The 23,789-nt window shown below is 35.7% G+C and overlaps 1 protein-coding gene across 6 annotated transcripts; it reads left to right on the top strand.

Moving 5' to 3' along the window:
* The first annotated feature begins 302 nt into the window (after positions 1-302).
* LOC135692313 (FAD-dependent oxidoreductase domain-containing protein 2) lies at positions 303-22,527 on the top strand. Of its 6 annotated transcripts, none has more exons than XM_065210427.2 (23): positions 303-534; positions 7,292-7,403; positions 8,755-8,826; positions 9,231-9,293; positions 11,027-11,142; positions 11,715-11,866; positions 12,349-12,406; positions 12,797-12,863; positions 13,174-13,240; positions 13,786-13,833; positions 14,269-14,327; positions 15,024-15,095; positions 15,209-15,267; positions 15,782-15,899; positions 16,551-16,622; positions 17,723-17,838; positions 18,212-18,257; positions 19,106-19,168; positions 19,462-19,534; positions 19,848-20,024; positions 20,563-20,659; positions 21,352-21,406; positions 21,683-22,527. In XM_065210427.2, the coding sequence occupies exons 2-23, from the start codon at positions 7,304-7,306 to the stop codon at positions 21,760-21,762; spliced, it is 1,830 nt and encodes a 609-aa protein (XP_065066499.2). In that variant the 5' UTR covers positions 303-534; positions 7,292-7,303; the 3' UTR covers positions 21,763-22,527. The 6 variants fall into 6 exon arrangements, with proteins under 6 accessions (XP_065066499.2, XP_065066497.2, XP_065066500.2 ...); XM_065210425.2 differs by lacking the exon at positions 303-534 and adding an exon at positions 535-663; XM_065210428.2 differs by lacking the exon at positions 303-534 and adding an exon at positions 821-952.
* The last annotated feature ends 1,262 nt before the right edge of the window (positions 22,528-23,789 follow it).

Here is a 23,789-nt window from a genome sequence, read left to right on the forward strand (position 1 = left end):
TCAAAGAATCGATACGTTTTAGATACACGTGACCTACTAGCCTTCGAAACTTTCAAATGATAATGAATTGAAGCAGATGCTAACAGCTTCAGATAAATCAGGGCAAAATTATCTCACAATTTTTGAATGGCCTGGAAAATTTTTTGTATGTTTATTATCATTTGAATAAAGAGGTTGTCCTTTGCATTAATTAGTAATAGTTACAGCACATTTTAAGTGTGATTTTAAACGTTTTGGTGCATTTAGGACAAAGAAGAAGAAGCGTTGGTCGATGGTGGAGGGAAACAACGGACAATAGCCTGCCTTTTATCAATGATCGCTTTTTGTTGCTAGTAGTGAGTGGCCGTCTATTCGCCTCGATTCTCAACCCACCATCCGCTTTCAACCTCCGTTTCAAAACAAAATTAACTACCTTTTTACAAGATGAGCAGAAAAGAGGATAACTGTCAATAGAATTGCATCTGTACTAACTGGATTCAGAAAGGTTGGGTTTGCGCGTAGAGGCACTTTGATCGCGTGTAGCCTTTCCGGTAGGTGAGTGTTCATCATAATAAATTTTTCTTGTGTTTGCGCAAGAAGAGGTGCCTTCTTTAATTGCATTTTTTATTATTTCATATTCAACGATTTCCCAAAGGATACAATCAGACCGATTTTCGCAGTCAGGTACGTGCAAATATCAGGAATGAATGCATGATAATGTTAGTTGAACAAAGAAAGCTGTCATTTCTCACGAAACGCACGCATAACACATAATTCTTGTCAACTTTTATTAAGTAAATTAACAGGAATACAATAAATTAATTACCGTTACAAGGTTTACCTTCTAGACGATGTCAGCTTGATTTGAATTGATCTATAGACAGACATTTAGTTATATCAAAGTTCACCTAAAGATAGAATTAGTCCAGATTCGAATCAACAAACAAGCCGTACGGTTGTACTTCCAGCTACGGTAAGATCAATTTTGACTCGATTGTTGTCTGCAATTACTCGTTGATTTCGTTTGTTTGATTTCCTCAGGAGCAGGACATCTTATGAGATCTAGCTTGAGCTTCATTTGAGTTTCTAGTTTCATGACGATCTACGTGTTCATTATTGCGTATGCTAACCATCTTTGATAAGTGTTGAACAGATCGTACAATCTACGATGTCATCAAGGCTCCATTATATCCTAATGTGAAAGTTAGAAATCATGATCATTAATATACAATCGATGAAAACTAGGGAGAGGACCGTACCTAGTTTATTTCTACTGTGTTTTTTCGAACGATACTATTATGTAACTTGAGCGTTTCTTTTTGGTGGCAGCTCCACAAGGCTCCTTTCCTTTGCCTTATTGATCTTGTACTCATATAAGCAACTTTGAGACTAAAGTAACGGTTGATTCTTGGCAGACGGCCTGTAAATGTGTTTTTCCCAGTCAAAGTGCATTTCTCTCGACGCCTCATATTTTCTTCAAAAAATGTTTCTCACAAAGAAGATTCATATCTTTCTCCACTTTTAACTATTTATTTATATACTTTGTTTGCCTTTTGTATTTTAAATTTTTTATTCTTTCATTTGAGTTACATAAGAGAGCGTTTAATCAATGGAACAGACACCAACTTGATAAAATATAAATGTTACATAAGCAACGTGAGAATGCTTTTGGGCGTTACAGGCAACAGCAGCCTATGCAAGCTTGTACTCTGGAGCAAATTGCTATTCCTTTATCTAGAATTATCTCAGTATTTCTGAAGCAGATGTAGCAGCATAGATCATTATAATCTAACTAATGTCGGTATCAAAAGAGAAAGGAACAGTGTCTTTGTAAGGAAACTGATAGATTCGCTAGGAAGATCAACTTGATGACGTCAAAGAGCCTTTCGCCTGATTAATTATTTTCATTTCCAAATTAGCAATATCGATCCAGCACACCGCTGATTTGATTTTTCCATTTATCAGAGCGGCAGCATACTTACAAGGTGAGAAAAAATTTACGCATTCCGCTATCAGTAGAAATCGCTGTTATCTAAATACACATTTTAAAAGATTCTGGTTGAGCGAAAACGTAGAAAATGAAACAAGACACAGATATATGGTCAAAAAAGTAGCCTTTTGCAGATAAATAGAATTTGATTAATTTAAAAAGCTGTCCACTCCTCTCATTTCTTCTTTTTATAACTGTACAAGACTGAATTAACTGTCAAGAACAATGACAACCATACATTGATAGATTATACCAAAATTCACAATATAGCTATCTTAAAGGGAAATTGAATCTAAATGACTATCATCCATTATTGCATAACACCAACGGCAAATCCCCACGTGATTTCAACATGGGCTTGAGGAAGTTGCACAGTGAGTTGAGAAAAGAAGAGCATTTTGCAACTTTATAGCATCTAAAGCTCTGTACATGGCTGCTCTGTACATGACATCCCAAGGCAAAATTTGGAATTCTCAAAGGGAAGTTTCTTTCATTCTGGGGCCAAAACATGGAATGAGATTCCAAGAAACATCAGAATGAGCCCCACAATTTCCATGTTTAAAAGAAACTTGAAAGGATTCCTGCAAAGTTAATAAATTCCCTAAACAAAACACGATCCCTAGGTAGAACAGCAACACCTTTATTTTATATATATTAAAGAAGTAATTGTAATAGAAGTAGTTTATTTTATTTGTATTATAGCTGATAGGGAATTCGCGTGTAAAGATTTTTGAAATGACAAAAAATGAAAAAAAATGCTTCCAGATTTTGCAAGTTCCCATTTTAAGATAACGTGACAAATGATTGGGTATTTTAAGGTATGTAAACCAGAATAGCATTCTATCATCTATGGTGACACGATATGGTTAGGCAGAAATGCAAAAGCGAGCTATCTACCTATGCCACAAGGTAATTTGTCATTCACAATAGGACATATAGGAAGAGTTTTTTGATAAGAATCATTTTTGAAGCAAACACGTATTCCTTTGGCATTAGGCAAAACATGACGCGCTTCAATTCGACATCGGTGCTATAAAGTCATCAACATAAAGAATGCACTGTGTAAATCAAATGTACGTGTAATCATTTTTATCATAGATTTGTCCATTTTTGCCAGAAGTTCCCTACAGAGCCTTTTGTAGCTTTAAGGGCAATAGCATCAAAATCTCGAAAATAGCTTTTATTCAAGCAGAAATTTGAAAAACGCTGTTCGATATTTGATTTCGCGTAGATAGAAACAAATGAAGTTGTCCAGCAGAGATGTTTGATTAGCTGCTCGCTATTCTTTGGGTCTCTATGCAAACAGTAATCGCAATTTGCGTGTTATCTTAGCAATCAGATTAAGATCAGATGCAAACGAATTAAATCTGATATTCTGTGAGAAAGTTTCGTTGGAGTACTTCTTTATTCCAGGCAAGACAACCACGAACAGGAGTATTTTGTGAGTAAAATTTATGCTGACTATTCAATTTGAAAGAAAATTTTACGATAGAACATGTTACGAGGAAATTCCATTTGCATGCCTAATGTATTCGCTTTTTTGTTCACAACACTGAGTTTTAGGAATCTTGTGCTTTAGACAAGCTTACTTGAATCATTGTAAATTTAGCGCGTAGGTAGACGAATTTGAGAAAAGGTGCTTTTAAAAATAGATTTGGTACCGATTTCATCAATCACAGGAGATTGATTCAGAAAAGACAAAGTTTTTAAGTCGTGTCATGCTGAAAAGTTAAGGATAAGAGGGAAAATCACTGTTTCGTTTACATGTAGAAAGGCTTTTCCCTTGAGTCTTAGACAAAATGTTTCAAAGTATAAGATGTGGCTCCTTATCATGACATGACAAACTTCTAAGTATATTATTATGATTCAAAAGCTTGGGAAGATCTTCGCCGTCTGTTCGGAACTGGTTGCGTGTTCATTTTTTTTGTGCAATCATTCGCCACCTGTTAATATTTCAATTGGATTCTCGCCTTGGTTTTTCACTTGGACGGAATGTGCTTGTTTTTCTTTGTGACGTTGGGCAATGATTGTTTTCTTAATCAACTTTTTATTGACCGAAAGCTCTTTCCCAGCTACAGAAGTTGACTCCAATTTCTAAAAATAAATTCAATTTGCTATCAGATTTCAGTGACTAAAACTTGGGGTGTTTTGTAGGGGATCGCGAAGCAATCTTTTTCAGATTTTCACTCCCTAAACTATCGCATACTCCTAGAGATTTCATTGCTACGGTCTTCTCAGGACAATCATTCAATGCTTTCTTTCCATATTTTCTCGAGCTTCTTTATAGATAGACGTGTGTGTCAGCAAACAAGCATAGTTTGCTAATGGCCTATTGATTATTTCACTTCTCGGTTTTGACAGATCTTTTTACTTCAGGCTACATTGATTATGAAAGCACAGTTGATGTACATAGTAAAGCTTGCACAGTGTTTTTGATACGACGCATTCTGTCTGCTTCTCCGGGTACCTATTCTCCAAATTTCAAGATATCCGATGATTTGCCCCTAGACCATTGTTTTGCAAATCTATCAATTCACGCCTTTTTTACAATATTTGTCATTTACTTTTTGCAAAGACTAGTATTTCGTGTTTCATCATAGGTCTATTGCTAAAGGCCCTAGGAAGGGCTCATGTCATAAAAGCAATTGCAAAGTTTTAAGAAATTTTTAGAGTATTAACTGTTTTTCCAAAAGTTTAAATTATTTTCAAATGTTTGCTTTTTCAGTTGTGTAATGTAACAGCGGAGATATAGCGACTAAGACCCCGTTTAAACTAGAACGGATCCAAATGGGTACGGATCCATTTGGATCCGTGCTAGTGTAAACGGGGTCTTACACTAGACCTAAACGAGCACGGATCCAAATGAGTACACCTTGGAAAGCGATCCCAAATGGGTCCAGATAGCAGACCCAAATGGGTACGGATCCACAGGTCTAGTGTAAACGGGAGGCCTATCTGTGCTAGTTTGGGTACGGATCCATTTGGATCCGTGCTAGTGTAAACGGGGTCTAAAGTGTTGTTGATGACCTTTTAATAACGACACAAGAGGTTGTCGGATGTTGAATTTCCTATATCTGAAGCTTGTAATTATAGAGTCGTTAGCGCTTCTAGGTGATGATGAACCATCACCAATTCTAAAGGAAACATGTGTTTTTGAATAAATTTTGCTTTATTTTTGAATAAGTCAAATCCTTTCTTTGTGCCAAAACAGTTGGAATTAAGACATCATTTCGAGTTTATCTATTGTCACAGTGAACCGAAATTTCTTTGACGGTAAAAGTGCAGCTTTAACAACGGGAAAGAAAAGAGATACGTGCAAAAATTTCGGGATCCCTTCTCAATGGAGATATGAACTTGAATGTTTACGTTTGTATATTGAATTGAATTCGATCGTAACATGTTCGTGTCTTTACATTGACGAGTTATGTCGTACCAATATAGTGATGTTTGTTCAAGTTTAATTGTCATGATATGTTTTGATCTGTATCGGTGTCCTATTGTGTTGATCTGTAATTAAGGCTTTCTTTTAAGTTGTTTTGTACTTGATTAAAGTTCAGTTGATTAAGAGAAGCACTTGAAAAAACACGTTGCCTACCTCTCTCTCTCGCATCTCTCTGCCGAACCTAACGCATATCGTTACAGAGGCAAATGCAACTGATGCCGATACAAGAAAACTTCGGAGAAAATTTATGAAGGAATTGTAGACTCGATCTTTATAACTTTAATCAATATTTTTGACTTTATACCTATTTTATATAATGTTATCATTAATCCCAATAAATGAAAACTAGTACTATATTTAATATATTTTGTTATGGGAAAGTCTGCTTCCATTTTTTCTTTGTTGCTGTCCTTCTTTTACCTGGAACTGTAGTGATTCAATTTAGGCCATTTTATACAATCCATCATTGCTTCTTCTGCATACCTACGTAATTCTATATTCATCTTTCTCTTTGCTAATTACACGTCATTTGAACCTAACCCATCACACCATTGTTAACCATCGAGCATATCCTTTCCTTTGTATAGCTCTTAATTAAGTTTGCCAGTTTTCTATATCAATACGCACTTTTGTAAATTATAATCAGTCAGTAAAAATTACGTTACACCCTGTACAAACAGTTTGCATCTTTCTGGCTCCGTGTCCTCTGCACGTTAAATGAGATCGCACTGGTTGAAAACAGCACGTTTGTCGTTTAATGGAAAATTTAGGCAATCGATGTTCCGATGAACACTAAAGTTCTACTGTATAATAATTATGCAACCTTTATAATTTATGATAATTATTTGACTGTTTTAACACCTTATTCTTTTAAAGGCCATTCGAAGTAGAAAATGAACGAATTCTTCATTAATCGTTCAAAACTGGTAGATGCATACTAACCGTTAGTCATGGCATGACTAATTTTGGGATAAAACTAACAAGGGAATATTCAAAGAAAATAGAATTCCGGTTTAAAGAATCCTAAGGAATTTTGAAAAATTTCAGCTTCGCTTTAAGGAAATCTAAATTTGAACAGTGGAAGCACTGGCTTTGGGGCACATTGTAGGATCTAGTTTGGATACTAAGAATTAGAGAGAACCTTTTCTAGAAATTGTGGGTACTTGTTAGAAGTTTTTCTTGAAGATGATGCTCTTGACATTGTTATTATGGCAGGTTTTTTGAAAAGGGTGGCAAAATGATATCTTAGAAAATTATTTGGAGGGGGGCTGGGTCTTGTGGTACTTATGATACGCCTATATTTTAAATGAAAGGTCAGAACAGTGACGATTTTTAGAAGTCCCGGGGGGCATGGTCCCAGGCCCCGTTCTTATAGTAGCCAAAAGAGGCCTGGCAACTAAGAAAAAATATCAAAGTTCTGAAGAACAAGGTCCCCGCATATGTTTTTGACTACCGGCTCTAAAACCACTGCTGGGTCAGAATCACGCACCAGTTGTGCTTATGACCTAAGTCCCCCTTGTGCATCGTTTATTCTATTAAGTTGGGTTTCTTTTATCGTTATGTCCCAGTTATTTACTTTATGAAATACAGAATTGAGTATTCTGTGTCTTGAAATTTTGAAGTAATAAAATGAAAATTGTAAATGGCTTTGAAAAAAGCAAACATTTAGTAAACTAAAGCTTTCCTCGATTTAGTAAAATGAAACATGTCCACCTGATATCGTCATGGTATATTACCCCCGTTCACATGATTGTATAATGAGCAAAAGGGAAGTGTTGAATATTACCCCCGTCAACATCACAGGAAAGGAAGTAATTGAGCATGACCGTAGGGGGAAGAAGTTTTGTGTAAATGGTAAAAGCATCCTGTTTCTCTTTCAGGCTATCCTCAAGATGGAAAAGCAAAAACTCCTTCTCATTTTCTTGATATCAAATCTGCAATTCTTACTTTCAACAGCAACTGATTACTGCGTTATAGGTGCAGGCCCTTCAGGTAAGAAATTTAATTATTAGCAAGTCGGATGTTAAGTCACTTTTACTTCCAAGTTCGTTTTGGTATCTTAGATGCCACATTATGTTTAAATTTACTAACAGATCATTTGTGTTTGTAAATATTAATAGAATTGTCGATACATGATGTCAAGCCCAACTTTTAAGTCTTGTTTGTTCTGCACAATGCAACTTTATGCATATACCAAATAAGCTTAGTTGTATCATGTGGTATTTATTCGAAAATTAAGCTCAAGATTTGTTCAAGCTTCAGGTAGTTTCTGTATTTTGCTTTAGAGATTTAAGAGTCGTTCGACACTATCTGTTGCCAAACTTTGCTTTAGTTTTATCATAAAGACAGATTTTCCTTGTAAAAAGTTTTTCTTTGTGGACGCTGGAAATGTAAATTGTCTGCATACATGATTGAATTCGTAATCACGGACAGGTGCAAATTCACCTAGACTCTTGTTGAAGCGCTCTAGTGTTAACTCTGCACCTGGCTTAATGCTGTGTTTTAAAATTGTAGCATTGCTAATTGCTAAACGAGTCAATTTCGATTTATCTGTTGATGGTTTCAACCTCATAATCGGGTTTTTATTTATCTTAGCAGCTCTTTCGTTCACGAAACAAATACGCTCGCAGTAAACGAGTCAGCCAGCAGTTTAATGTTGTTAAAACAAGGAAATGAAGCGAGAAATGGTTTAATTTTCGAAATATGATATAGTTATCGCTCGTGCCTGGTTTCCGTCACACGCCAAATTATGTAACAACGAAATTGCAAACATAAACAGACAATAGGGTTGTGACTGTCGTGCAGTTTTATGTTGGACGGCTGGTTAAAATTGTTTTTTGAAAACGGCCTACGTTTCAGTGCAGTCAATACACAACAAAAATCTGAAAAATGAGTGCTACATGTTGTTTACAATATAGATATGACTTGTTTGTTTATGCAAACCAAGACAACACAACACTTTTCTTTGGAATAATTATACACTCTCATTGCACTGATCATAAAAATGTTTCCTTGAAAGTCTCCTTAGACTGAAATGGCAAATTTTCTGTCAAATTTATCCTTCCTTGCCAAAATAGATGAAAACACATTAAGGAAGAAAGATGTAATAACATACAATGTCTAGACAGTCAATATGTTCCTTCCTGTAAATCAATGTTCTATCTTCAATTACTTGGTTAGGTAGGAAATAAAAATAATATCATACCTCTCCTAAAAGGTTTTTGTAATGACTTATTTATAAGTTTTCTCCATTAATTCATCAACCTGCTTATTTTAAATCACATTTGATTATGTTTTGTCATCAAGTTTTGTTTGCTTTTAATGAGGATTTTTGTCTTTGTAGGGCTTCAAATGGGATATTTTTTGGAGCGTGCTGGCAGAGACTATGTAATTTTTGAAAGAGACACTTCTGCAGGTAGAGAATGCTGGATTATTTCTGTCATATATTCATATAATGAAAGAAGCTTATTCCATTTTTCCATCTCTCTTCCCCTAGGAACAATGTTTCTCAACTATAATTAAGGATATTATGAAGTATGTTTTTTCTTCTGACTTGTATGATATCTAAACTATCAATTGTTTTGGGAAAGAGAGAGGGTGTAAGTAGTAGTATTTAGAAAAAAACACAACTCAAGTTGTGGTGTATTCCAGGTAACTTTGGCAGGCACTGTAGCCTAAACACAGTAGTGATTTATTTCAAAACATAGCAGTCACAAGATGGATTTACAGGAATTAATTCCTAGTACAGAATTCACAAAGAGCAGTCGTGGTGAAAAATTATTTGGTATTTGTAATGCAAATATAATTTCTACATTTTAGGATGGTTTTACAAAAAATACCCCAGACATAGAACACTAATATCAATAAACAAAAGATTCACAGGTTTGTATTACAACAAAAGCTTTTTTTCTCAAGTTTCTAGCTCTTTTGAGACAATTTCTCTTAATGTTAACCAAAATGACACTACAATAACTTTTGAGCTATTCATTAAACAGTATTTTCAATCATGGAACACAAAAGTTTAATTTTTCCCAAAGTTGTTTGCAACCAGCAGAATGAAAAAGGTAAATATTTCCATCCATATGAGCCACCACAGAAAAGAGTTTGTTCCCTGAAAATGAAAACTGACTGACTTCAAAGTCAAACGCTTTGGATAGATAAGGGGACAGTAGGCAGTTAAAGTGCTAGATGAAGTGTCAATATTGCTGGCACCATATGCTGTTTATATACACCAAAACAAGTTTCTGATCCTGTTTATTAATGTTAAGAAATCCAAATCTAAACTAAACGAAAGCCCTTCATACTGAAACTGAAAGTACACTTGCAGAAAGCCAGCCACACCCCCACAAAATATATGAAGTCATACAGCATTGACCTTGTAACTGCAGTATTCTGAGCACATAAGCGAAGTGATAAGATACCTGCAATAAAATGACCTTGCAAGGTTTCTGAATAGGAAATTATAGTCTGGAAAAGCTTAAACTTGCCTAGGGCACTTATTTTGAATCCTACTGTTAAGCTGATTGTATTGGAGTAGGTAAGAAAGGAGGCATTTACTGCAGAAAGCTCCAAATTTCTTATACACTATGAGTGTTAAAACATTTCTGGTTCTCCCCTATCTGAGTTCACCCGTAAGAGATACCCGTTGTGAAGTATTTCCCCCTTGGCAAAGGAAGGAAACTTAAATGCCCCCTTGAAGCAGCTTTCAATTTTTATACAATGCTACTCATATCTAGATCTCTATTAAACAAAGGCAATCCCAGGAAATGATGCTATCCTTTTTTCTTTTGTGAAAGGGTGCAACAGTGATGCAAAACTAAGGCAGTTGTCTCAGATTTTCCAAGTTTTCAAAGCTCAAACTATTTATTAAAGCATTGTCACAAGTTTTGATGTTTGATTGAAATCCTCTGTTAACTACAAAACACAACATTATTTTCTGAAAAATGCTTGGGTTGCTGTTTTCTACCCAGGAGGTAGCCTATATCGTTAAAAAAAGGGCTGGTCAAAATTGCTACATCAAAGTTCATGGTAAAGTCTGATTTGGTGACAGTAATTTGATGTCCCTAACAAAGACAGAGGTACAAATTTTTGCTTGGGGGGAGGGCCAGCCGTGATAAGTAAGTGAAACAACAGCAATATTTTACAAAGTAAAAGTAGTTTACTCATGCTACTTAAGGTTTTTTGGGGGGGGCTAAGGCCCCCTGCCTCCCCCTAGTATCCCAGTCCTTAGTCCCTAACCTACTTGGGTCCCCTTTGTAAGTCAAATGATGAAGTACCCTACAAAAGTCTTCTTCAGAAGTAAAAAGATCCTCTTTCCAATAAAATTAAAAACGGATTTGAATTATTTTGTTCAGCTTTGGCAGCTCAAAATACTGTTTTCTCACTAATTTCCTATTACAATTTCCTATTCAAAAATTAACCTTTTTCGTTTGAAATATTGTAAATGATTTTTGTATGCTTTCATTTATGTGTCACAACCCTTGCCCTGAACTGATGAGTTTCTTATAGCATGGAACCATTATGAACAATACCTACTGATGAAATTTTAATTTGGATTTTTTTCTTAACCTGTCTAGCCCTTACACAGAAAATCTGTATTTTGATTGGATTTCTAGGACAAACAAATAAAGAGTTTAACATGCGACATGACTGGAATTCATTGATATCAGACGACGAATCCCTGCTTTTGAAGCATTATACAAAAGAATTCTTCCCACCAGCTGACAAAATGGTATGCTTGTTTTTTGAATCGTTTCTAAAATCCACCAGTCAAAACAATTAGAGAAAATCTTTGGGTGGCAGGATTTAATTTGTATTCTGAATGATTTCCATGCTGAAGTTAGTTTTTTGTCAAGCTGTCTTTAGAGTTTGCCTATTATGCCCAGACATCATTCATTAGCATCCACCCATACCTTTGACATGCCCGCTTCATTCAAAACTAAGGAATGAAAATAATAGATAATTTTTTCCTTGCTAGAAGGTTGCTCTAAGGTTTCACAGGATTAGAAATTTAGCTAAAATATGCATGTTATCACGTTTTTCAGGTGTCAGAAGCTCTTGGCAATATAGTCGTTTTTTAGAAAGTCTTGTGTTTCTAACACTCAAATACCAGCCAGCTTTTGCGAATTTTTTTCTGTTTTAACAAATTTCATTTTATGGGGGTATGATTTGGATTCTGGACTCCCTTCAGGGGCCCATAATATAAGGAGTCACTATACCTATCATGAGCTTATTGCAAATACTGTTGTTGGTAGTTTGCCACTTTTAGCCTGTTCTTAACTTATTACTTATCTTTGCTTCCAGGTTGAATACCTGCGCGACTTTGCGACACGTCTGAATTTAAAGGCGAAGTATGGGGTCAACATCAGGCGCGTCGTTAAACATCCTGAAAATGACACTTTTACTTTGTATGACAAGAAAACCAACCCATATCAGTGCAAATATTTGATTGTCAGGTATGCTTTTTAATAAATTAAGATAAAATATTGTTTATAGAGGCGACTTAAATGTGAAAAGTGGAACAACAAACGAATACCACAAAGAACGATCAAATAAAACAAACATTCTCTTTAAAGTTTGAAAAAATACATCTTTAATAGAACCAAATAAACTAATATATCGACCCAGCAGACCGTAGCTAGGAGTATGCGCCTTGGAGGGGACAATTTTGGTGCAAAATAACAATTTCATCCACTTTCAATGTTCTGTAATTTCCTCTATGAATAACTAACCATTTAGGGAAATCTTTGGAGTTTGGTTTGCACCCTAGCCAATTTCGTCCCTGCTGTCACTGGCTAAAGTATTTTCATAATCTGCCTATTTTGGGACGAAGGTACGTTCAGGCTGCTTATTCTGTATCAGAGATTTTATTAAATATGCAAAATATTGTGAACCTTGATGAAAGCAACCATTTCTGATTTTATATATTTGTTTTTAGTACTGGTCTTTGGGTTGAAAATAATCCAAAAAATATATCAGGGATCGAAAATACTGTGGTAAGTGAGTGGAATAATTTTTATTTTGTTTTTATCGTAAATATAAGGAAAGAAAATGCGGGGATATTCAAGGAAGAGCCCCGTGGATAATTTCGTGTTCTTGTGCCCTAAGTTTTGCCTTCAGTATAAGGAAAGATAATTCAGAGTATCTTTTTGATTTCTTGATGTGGTTAGAGCAAGCATTGTAGTGTAAATATTACCCCACTTTGACTCCTCCTCAAGAGAGAAAACCACATGGATTAGGGTTTGGGTTTCACTGTACCTTGTCACTGGATATGTCGTGCGTTCAGTCTTGCATTGTCTGTGTTTTATCTCAAAAAAAGTGCTCTTAAGGTATATTTCATCTCGCAATTTAAATTGTTTCTTCATTTGGTGATTTATGTTTTGCAGTCTTATTCGAAAATGTCTGTTAATGCCGATGATTACGAGGGAAAGTCTGTATTTATCATTGGGCGAGGTTTGTTTTTATACGAGTTTTTAATCAAATTTCAGTGATCACAGTAGACGATCGAATGTTTGATTAATCAAGTGATTGAGTGATCGAGTGATGACTGTTGTGGAGCTCAAGAAGTTTTTCAACTACGGATATATCCGTAGCGATGTCTACAGCTATATTGTTCGAAAAGTTTGATAAAATATAATCACAGTTTTATTTGATTAAGAACTGGATATAGTTCCTGTTCATCTGTTTTGTTATAAAAAAAATTTTATGTGGACTTTTTTTCATGACAAGAAGAAAAAGTAAATGAAATTTTTTGCCTTTGAAGGGAATTCCGCATTTGAGACAGCTCAACACTTGGCGGGTGCAGCGAATTACATCCACATGATGTCAAGGTATGACTACTCACTCACTCCATAAAAAAGTCGAATACAATATGTTGGAATCGTCTGACATTCTCAGAAGCCAAAAAACTGTATTCCAGACAATACATAAAGATAATAAGACGGTCTAAATTAATTTACTTTTAGTTGCGACGTACAGAGTCAACAGAACCTATTCGATTATGAAACAATTTTTGTCACGACGAACTAGGCTTCATTGCCAAAGTGAAGTCTTTCCAAACTTGACCCTATTGCCAGTATGCAATATGTCAAGCAATTTGAAACAATGACAGTGTTTTTTCTTCCCTTGTAATACATGGTTAGTACGAACCTTCCACAATACCGTTGTGGCTCTTTGTTTTTATCGTACAGCAGTTGGTGTTTAGGTCAAATTTTTAGGCTCTTTTAAGTTCTTTTTCATTTGAAACTCATGCTAGAATATATGTTATTGCTGTTTTCTTTTTTCGTTTCTGTTTTTCTTGTTTTGTTCCTTTTTCTTGTTTACAGAGCCGATCAATGATACCATTTTATTGTAAATAACCTTGTTCAAATTTCAGGGAAAGAGCGAGGTTCTCTTGGGAAACGCACTACGTTGGGGATTTAAGGTAGGCCTCGTTTGAACCAAAACTCTATTTGTTTTTAAGTAAACTGGACAATGAAACAGTAATTGATAAGATTATGGCTTTTCGGATCAAATGCTTATCACGTTATAATTTAACGGTGTGAACTTTCAGTTTTTTAGATTAAGATAACTGGCTTTCAAGTTTTTGTTCAGTAATGCCCCTTGACCCCGGGCTATGAGTAGTCGGTAAACAAGTTACACAATACAAAATTCTGGGTCTGTTCTCATTCTGAGCTCAATCTCCTGAAATTTTTTGGAAGTTCCTTTTTAATATGCAAAACAACAATTTGTCGATACTCAAGAACTCTTGACAACTTCAGTGTAGGGGTTTCTCGCTACTCAAGCAATGCTCAGTTTGTTTCTTTTCAACTTGCTGCTGGTGAAAAGTTACTATTAAGAGGCATTGTTTCATCTACAGAGCGGTAAACGATGGACCAATTGACACATACCAGCTCAAGTCACTTGATGGCCAGTTCGGTAAGACACCTTTTGGACTCAAGCATTCGTAACACATTCCCTCATTCCCTGCCAATATGTTGAACACCGTTCAAAGATTAAACCTAGTTATCGTATTATATTTTATCTCTAGCGACTGGTCAACAGCGCGTTATTATAACTATAAGATATTGGAATTATTTTTCTACTAAAAAGTCCTAATTGTTTTGTTTCAAATGTTTTAGGGTTTAATGACGCTAAAACCCTAGCTTTCAAATTTTAGCTGTGTTACACTAGAGATTCTATGTTACCCCTCTCTAATGACGTCATATAATTCAAATCATGTTTCTTGTGTGTTAAAGTCGTGGTGATGTTCACCTGCAAAGTTATGTTGCTATATAGCCACGCTGGAAGACTGATTTAAAGAGTTTTTAGACGTGTTACTAGGGGGATAAGGGGGGGGGGCTTACAAAACCAAAGAGTCTTTGGAAAAACAAAAGAAAAACATTGATCAAGATGTATGAGGTATCGAAGGTGTAATGACACAAGCAGCTGACTTTGCCGATTTTTGGCATTTCGACCATAAAGATCGCAAGGCGGGAATAGTAAAGTCCTTCTTAGCGTAGATGGAATTATTAACAATGACATGCGAAGCCCCTATTTTTAGGTGCCAGGCTAGAGAATTCAAACTATTATCTTTTTCAATTTCAATGTGCTCACAATTTCTTTGTGTTCTAGAGGGTGACATACGACATATGAATTTCAATAAAAACAAAGAAGGAAGAATTCAAGTCGGAGGATCAGGAGAACGTATGAACCCTCTTACTCTTGTAACTAATATTGTTTAGAGCATCATAATTTCTAATCTGGATAATTGTAACAAAAGTTGTGGTTTACTTTCTAAGTTTCATCTTTTTTCGCAGCTGACAATAGTGCTGTTCGAGAGCCATATGACGTCATTATTAGATGCATGGGTTTCAAGGTACATATAAATATATAAATATACAATGTTCCATTGAATGCAAGAGCATGTTTCTGAGTATCTTTTCTACAACTTTTTTCACCACTACAATGCACTGAATGAAGAATTATGCCTATTCAGGCCTACATGAGATGGTCTTCCTTAGGACGTAACCAAAATTCTGAAAGCAAAATTCATATTTCCAAGTCTATGAATCTCTGGGAATTTTCTGATCATTGGTAATACATAAAATCCATTTCCCCGCCATCCTCCAAGTGAAACTAAACTTGACTTGACTTTTCTTATTCAATTGTGTCGACCAAACATTTTTGTATATATTTGATTTTTTATATTTTTGATAAATTCATATCATAGCAAGTAATACCAATTGGGTTTAATTCCAAATTTTTGAAGCTTGTATCAGAAGATAACCGTTGATTTTTCATCTTCATGTCTCGCATTACCGCATTTTATCTTGAAGGTTCATCCATTGGTGTTTACCTAAGTTTTGTTAAGTAGCTTTTTCTTTCCTTAGTTTGATTTTGGAATCTTTGACAAACCAGTAAGACCAAAGAGGGCTGATGGTCCGCGCAAGAAATACCCAATGATACACCATAATTATGAATCGACAGTGACAAAAAATATCTTTTTCGGTAAGTGCATCTTTCATTTCCAGCAATAGCCTTCAATTACCTGTAATTCTTGGCAAAGGTCCTTCGAACGCCCTGTTGCTTCGAATACCCTGTTTCTTGTAATGCCGCTAACGGCATCTTCTCTCCGTCAAATATTGTTAGTTGTAGAATTAGCTAGCATACTAATCTGACATGAATTCATCAGATACAAAAATTCCTAAAACAATTTCCAAGAAAAGTTGATTGAAATGTTTAGTGAAATGTTAATTGAAATGGCCGTCGTGTTGCCAGGACTTTAGACAAGGCATCCCACTTTTCAAAATCCCAACACCTTTTCATGTATTGTTAATTACGAGGTTTAAATATCGAGTGAATTTAGTGAGAGATTGAACTGTATAAGCTTATTTGCACTTCCAATTTGAAGTGTTTTCAGCTGTGTGTATTTTCATTTGAGGAAGTTTTAGCTGTGTAAGTTTAACGCTCTGGCAATCGACTGTACTCAGATGACGTCTGCAATTAATATTTCATTTTTTCATTAGTTTTGAACAAGCACAGCTAAGAAAATTGACTGGTCTTGATCAAAGGCATCTGTTAAATTGATAAAAACAGCGAATGTCTATTTTATAGTTTACATATCCCAAAAACGTACAATTTTTGGTTGTTTTTTCACAGCTGGTACAATAACCCATTCATTAGACTGGCGAAAATCTGCCGGTGGTTTTATCCATGGATTCAGATATACAAGTAAGTAACACAAGTAAAAATTTGAAACTTGTGGGAAAGGATAGCTTATGTTACAGATAAGGAAATCATATCTAACCATCGTCTCTCCTAGTTTAAAGGATTACTACATTGATATGATCGCTGTCTCAAGTCCTTAGAATTATTTTTGTCTAAGTGTTGCTGGGAAAAAATATACAGTTTACATTGAAATATCCGATGCAGTACTCGCTCGTCTTTAAGACATGCTACTTGTAGAGTTGTGTTTCAGGAATTAATTTGAGTACACCAAATCTCATGGCATTACATACAGCAGGTTTTTTTTCAGAGGGGAAGAGAGAGATACAATAGAAAATTTTTAAGATTTGATATAGTGTAAATTTTTGGATTACTGGGTAGATGTCTGTGGTATCACTGGAAATCTCACAACGATTCTGAAAGGGCGAAAAGAAGCTTGTCAATCAATGAACGACCAATAGGATAACGACCTAGGGTTGTGATCTAGGCCAATCATAATCACTGCTTGCTTGTAGTCGAAGCACATCCCAGCAGCCACACACGGTTGTTTTTTTCTCTATGTGGCAAGACAAGCAAGAAGGGGAAAGCCAAGGATTCAGATATATAGACTTAATTTCTCTCTTTTCCGCCGCCTTTTCCCTACAGAAACTACATCTCAAATGATACTGCATTCAAAATGTCCTTTAAAGCTACGCGGGTTACATATTTACTTGCATTTTGTCAATGGGACGACGGATGGCAGTAAGCCAACTGATGACACCGATAAGGCAGATAGTGAAGGAATCATTCAAGTTGTTACATAATATAGTTTCAGAAAAGAAATGATCGAGTATGTTGTGACCAACAACAAATTAATGCGTTTGTCTTTCCTTGGAAAGTGCAGGTCCTCATATTGAGATCCTAATGTTTGAGCCTATGAACTGAATAATATATAACTTATGTCGGTTTTCGCTGGTATTTGGTGGTTAGTAAATCAATCAGATAATCTTCCTGTAGTTTGCTAAGAAATACTTCGTGGTTTATCTAAATTTTCCATAGTTTCCTCATTGAATCAGGAAAAACCAGCACTGATAGGGTCATTTATATGTTATTTTCCTTCAATTTAGCTCGAGCCTTGCATCATTTGTTGGAATACCGCAACCACGGCGTTAAATGGCCACACCTCACACTACCAAATACTGAACTTCTAAATACTTTAACGAAGAGACTCAATGAAGCATCCGTATGTACCTTTTAAAATCTTATCAAAATAAGTTAAGAACCTTGCAAGTTAGCGTGCACAGATCTTGAAACCCATATTGATCATATGATTTGGTTAATGGCATTGTTTCCGAACCTATTTGTAACCTCAAATACAGTCATAGTATTTATCGTTTGTTGAATCGTCCTAAAATAAAACTGAGTGAATGATTTTTGCCCAGTATTATGTTTTGTGGACAAACCCACCATTCACTGGCTGTTTCCATTTATGTCGAAAAACGAGTAAGTTAATGCTAGGGTTCAAGATTCAACTTAAGCTAGAAGTAAAGAACGAATGCAGAACACATGATGGAACAAAGAATCTGGACACTAATGACGTAAGCACTTTTTTTCAGGGCATTTACCAAATGTTCGGCGTTTTGGTTGATGTCATTGTACTCCGTGAGTTTCTTTTTCATATATTTGCTTGGTATAGATCATTGCTTTGTGAGTTTCAAGATTTGAACTGATGGTCTAATAACACAAGCAGGGCATTTCATTACATTTTTCAAGATTTAAGTTGTCTGTTCGAAGCAAAATACTCTCCCTCAGAACTAGGACATCTGTGGGAGCCTTTGCTCTTTGATTATTTGATGGTATTTTTCTTGTCGTGGCCATGCATCTAGGTCTAAAAGGCATTATGTCGCGACGCATTTCGATGGCCATTTTAATTCCCCATTGGTTGGACAGTACAATAGACTTACTGATAGGCAGCCAATCGGCAACGTAAGACGAATTCCCAACGTTTTCTCAATCGGCATGCTGTATTTTTAACTTTGAACGGTTGACCGACGGAACCTAGTGCTTTTGAGTAATGATGTGAACTAATATGAAATATCTGGTCTGGTTGTTGACCATTTTATGTCCAATCGTCTTTGAAGTCGGTAAAGATAGTTTATGAATCTTCGCTGCTGGCCAGTTTATTGATACTCAACGCAGGTACAAAGTAATCTGTTATGGCGGTAAAATTTGTGAATTGAAGAGTAAGCTAATTAAGCACCATTTTGATGCTCATAGACCAGTTATTTGCAGGTTAGCATAAACAATTCTCTTCACCTGCCAGCTTTTCAAGGTTGTTTAGTAACTGGCCAAAAGTAGTGAGCATCTTATCTCCCTGACTTATCCACTTCAGCGATTTTATGTATACATTTTTAGAAAAATAATTTATTTTGCTTTTCATGTTCTCTGGCGTGAAGCCAAATGTTTACATTGCTAATTCTGTTTATTCAACAAAATATTTTTGCGTCTAGAAGATGATGGCCAGTTTCAATACTTTGAAGAATTTCCAAAGGGCCTTATACCTGAATTTCAAAGTATGATAGCAATCTTTTTTCACATTTTAGTTTTTAAACGTTTTCACGTCACCTAATGCGTTATCTTTGAATGTTCCAGTTAACTGTTTTATCTTTTCTTGGAAGTCGAATTCTACAAAATAGCAACTTTAAAAGTAGAAATTAAGATTGTGTCATCACACTTCTTTGTCAGAAATTTGAGGCTAATGGTTTGATTAGCAAGAATCTGTATTCTTTAGGGAGCCAGAACTCTTTTTGTTCAGTAACCTCCTTCCTTATATTTCAATGTGTTATTTTGCTGTCTTTCTTTATAGAGCACACAGGTGTACCATTCAAAAGAGGAATTGTTCTTAATCTAGAATACGGGAAGAATTTTTCAGGCCCAGGGTATGTCTGACCACAAACATTTTGTGCTTAGCTGCAATAGACTTATTAAAGACAATAATATGTGAATATGTATCCGGAGTCAGAATGACACAAATACCCAGAAAAATAATTGTCTGGTACCCTCTTTGATTCTTGATAATTCATCTACAGTGTCATCTATTTGAATTATTGTATCTTTGCCCCACTTGTATCTTTGTCATTCATTTCTTGGTTTATCGCTCTGAAAACCTAGAATTTATCAAATGTTCTCTTATGACTATGATTTCAAGTATATCTGTTACCGGCCTCTTTTGAATTTCCTGTCTCGTTTCAGTTCTGATCCGTTCAAAGAAGAACGTGCAGTCGGTGAAGTAGTGGACGCCCACCTCTCAAACTTCTTGCATCCTGTTTTGTATTATTACAGCTCACCAGTCACGAATTTAACATCAGAAGGAGACTTGCCTCGTCCTGATTTCCTTCATCATATTCTCGAAGATTTTTTGGCTATGTGGTATGCATAAATTTGTTTTATATTTCAAATTTGATTCATATCAAAATTAAGTTTATTTGAAGTAATGTTTATTCACTGATGTTTATGAGCATTAGAAGTCCTCTAAATGAGATTTAAACACTTTTTAGTGAAGAATTTTTTTAGAAAATACGAACAAGCTGATAACGATTCAATGCAAAAGTTTCTTGGCCTGAAATCAACCCTGACGTGAACTCCTTATGCATATAATCCACGGAACTGGAAACAGAACTTTTTCAATTGCAATCCGAAAACTTGCGGCCTCCTTGAAGAAGCGATGCAAAAACCTGCTTGCTTCAACTATAGCACTCTCTGTTTCTTTAGTTTTGCAACATTAAAGAACTCACTCCATCCAAGGAACAACATTCGAGCTTCTTTCATAATCCCGCGGTTGATATTCGATAAATAATGAACTTTTTATGTCATTCTAAAGAATTAACAGATCCTTTATCATTGATAATAGAAATAAAGTTTTGTATAAGATTTCCCCCTGCTAATGTTACATTTTTGTCATAAATAGGGACGCCCTTTTGCATCACCATTTGCCTTTGCGTTGGTTCTTGGAAAAAGCTGTTGGGGAAGACTTGAGGCATTTCTTTGCTGAAGACTGTTTGCAGGTTGGTTTTGATAAAGTTCCGCTACTGACGTTTAATAAAGCTATTCACTGTGGCTTTTGCATTTGTTTCAAGATTCGATAAAGTAAAAACCCACCGCTAAAGTCATCACTGCTAACTGCCATGACCAAAAACATTCTAGCATTTAATAATGATTTGCTCACTGTCGTTCTCTTCCAACAGTTACTCGGTTTATATTACTTATAGTGTTTATAAATGGAGGCCAAAGTAAAGTTCTATAAACCCGTTGAAGCGATGGGACATTGAACCACTGGCCCAGGTGTTAAGTCTGCCTGCCTGAAGTCTTTAGGTGTTTATAGAAAGTTAATTTACGAGTCAGCTTTGGAAAATTAATAAATAGTGCTCAACTTGAAATGCGATAGAAGCCCCACATCTTATGTACAAACGCATGCTCTTTGACTCCAGAACGGAGGGTTGCCTCGTTGCGTGCGCATGCTTTTTTCCTCCCGGACGGAGGGTTGCCTGACTCAATAAAAGACTATTTTTTGATTAAGGAGAAAACTGTAATAGGTTTTGCCCAAAGGAACTACATAAGCAACAGCATCTTCAAATTCTTATAAGAAAATAATCTTTAGGCCTAATACGTATTTAGCATAGAGGTAGATACCTTACATATGATTTATTTGAAAGTTGGTTTTTCCGCGTAATTAAACGAAGTCTATTTTATTTCTTAGATCGCTATGATAAGCAAGAATTTACCAGTTTATTGCAGAGAGCACTATTTAAAAGGTGAGCTATCTTTGATGTTAAAGCTGGCTCTGAAAATTATTTTAATTTTTCTGAGTTTTAACAGCGGGTTATTTGCTGTGTTTCCCTTCTAATGTCGTTTTTTCTTTCTATAACAGAATTTTTTCTATTACAAATTAATTTTCCAAATTATAGCAAGACACTTACTTTCTCCTGTTTCTATAGTGTCTTGTAAGCTGTCTATCTTGACGTTTGTCTTCAAACTTGTATACCCTCTTTTTTAGAAGTCTCTTACAGTCTATTGTGTATTGATTTCAGGATCGATGTTGGATAGACCCTCCGAGACTCATGATCAACTTGTTTTAGAGTTACAGGCGAAGGCATCCGAGGCAGCTTAAGAGCTTGTTAGCTAGACTCTTCTTCAACGTGAATGTAAACAACTGTAAACTAGTTATTTTGTCTACGACTGGTAACCAAAGCTATGAAGTCTGACACATCTATACCATTTCTTGCTTGCATGTTTGAGATTGAGCTTAAGTTGTTTAATATTGAGGAAGGAGTCTTGAGGAATGAAATTGCAAACAAAAAAAACGGAACATAAAATTCCACCTCTACCTTGTATGTTGTTACTTTTTCCCAAAAAGTAAGATCAGTTATGTCTTCAAACAACAAGCAATGCCCCCTTACTTGATTTACGTTTTTGACAATATTGTATTAAAAAGGTATTTTTAGAGCTATTATGCAGAATTCAAGGGGGGTGTCTATCTTACCTGTTTAGTGCTATCTTAAAAACGCGAACATAAATGTCTTGCCAAGTTTACCACCGTTTGACGTTTCAAAATCTTTTGTATTAAATGCTCTGATGTGACACTGTTAGCCAACAATTAAACCATGGCTGAAATTTGGCTAGGGTGAAAGGACTCATTCTTCTGTATGATTTAGCTTGTAACTATTCGATTTGTATCTTTTGCGTTTCCATTGTGAATTACTGGTAAAACACAAATCTTCTTGGTGGAGATTTATAGAATTAACCGCTATTTATTACCTTATCCTGTCTACTTATTTGATAATGAAGATTTTAAATTCTAACTATCTTATAAATTCACATGTATCCAATTTTATTGTGTTATAGCTTGCAATAAATAACGTTCCTTCATTCTTAATCATTTTTCTCTTTCGCCGTTGTCAGTTTTGTCCAATTACTATATGGTATCAAGTAACCATGATTAACCAATCCTTGGTTGTGTTTGGAAATCGGCTTTCCTTTCGAAACTAGCAAGCCATACACTCATTTATTTAAGAGTGAGAAATTTACAAAAAGACCACCGCCTTCAGTTAAGTGAACTAGCTATATATGTAACGGTATCCAAGTAGTCAAGATAGCCGTTTTGCTGCTACTCTGCCGTTTGCTGGTGAGTTGTGCTTGTTTTTTGCTTTCTTTTTTGTATTGATGTCGAGAATGTTGTATTTAGTAGCAATGCTTGCTGTTTTCTCATGTTCATTGTTTCCAAATGTCTGTAAGTTGTTCGATGCAGCGTTTCAGAAGGGGCTTGGTAAAGAACTACACCGAAAAGAGGCTCTTGAATAGGAACTGATTGTGCATTCCCCATTCACCTCGTGAACAGTCATCGGAGTAAATATCGCACGAGACAAGTTTTGAGAGTTCCCACATGAACGCTAGCGGTGGCCGCAGGCAAAAAAATGAGATAGAGCATTTTTTCGGTTTTCCAATTGCCCTAAAACAATACAACAGTGCGTCAAGGATTGCAAAGTTAGAGCCTTGAGCCCGTTCATCGCTAAAATACATAGACGTAGCGGGTGCTAGCGTTTAGGGGGGGGGTGGCAGTGGCGTAACGAAGCTGTGAGGGGGTCTTTTTGAGAACGGTGTTTTGGGGCACCTATACTTAACAAAATGTGAGTCAAGTTTTAGAGCTTAAGTACTCACTCTTTGGGGTTTTTCATTAAAATCCAAAGAAATAACATACAACAACATATGAAGATAAATTCTGCTGCCTAAGATATTTTCTATGATCTTTATCCAAGCTTTTCCCGGATTTCCATGCAGCAAAGACATATACGTCTTTTAAAGTGCATTTAAAAACATGTCTAGGTAGATTAAGATTAACATTGTTAAACTGCTTTATTGAGGAAATCAATTATTTGTCGGTTTTTCAAGAATATACTGCAAGAAGTTTCAAGTGTGCATCATGGATTTGTATAGAAATGGGTGGACATATTTTATATGTGTTGACTTTTTATGACGTTACCTTAAGTTTGTGAAATAACAAATCCTATATTATTTGCTGATTAAACCCCCTTCTGGTCCCCGGATTGCCTTTCTGATCCACTGATACGTTAGACTTAACAGAGGCTTGTTAGGATAGACTGGGTGGACCGCCGGCCCGCGGCACGCCGAGCCAGTGGA

The sequence above is a fragment of the Rhopilema esculentum genome, chromosome 13 (assembly GCF_057945365.1).
Source record: "Rhopilema esculentum isolate cy_ngs chromosome 13, ASM5794536v1, whole genome shotgun sequence".
NCBI lineage: Eukaryota > Metazoa > Cnidaria > Scyphozoa > Rhizostomeae > Rhizostomatidae > Rhopilema > Rhopilema esculentum.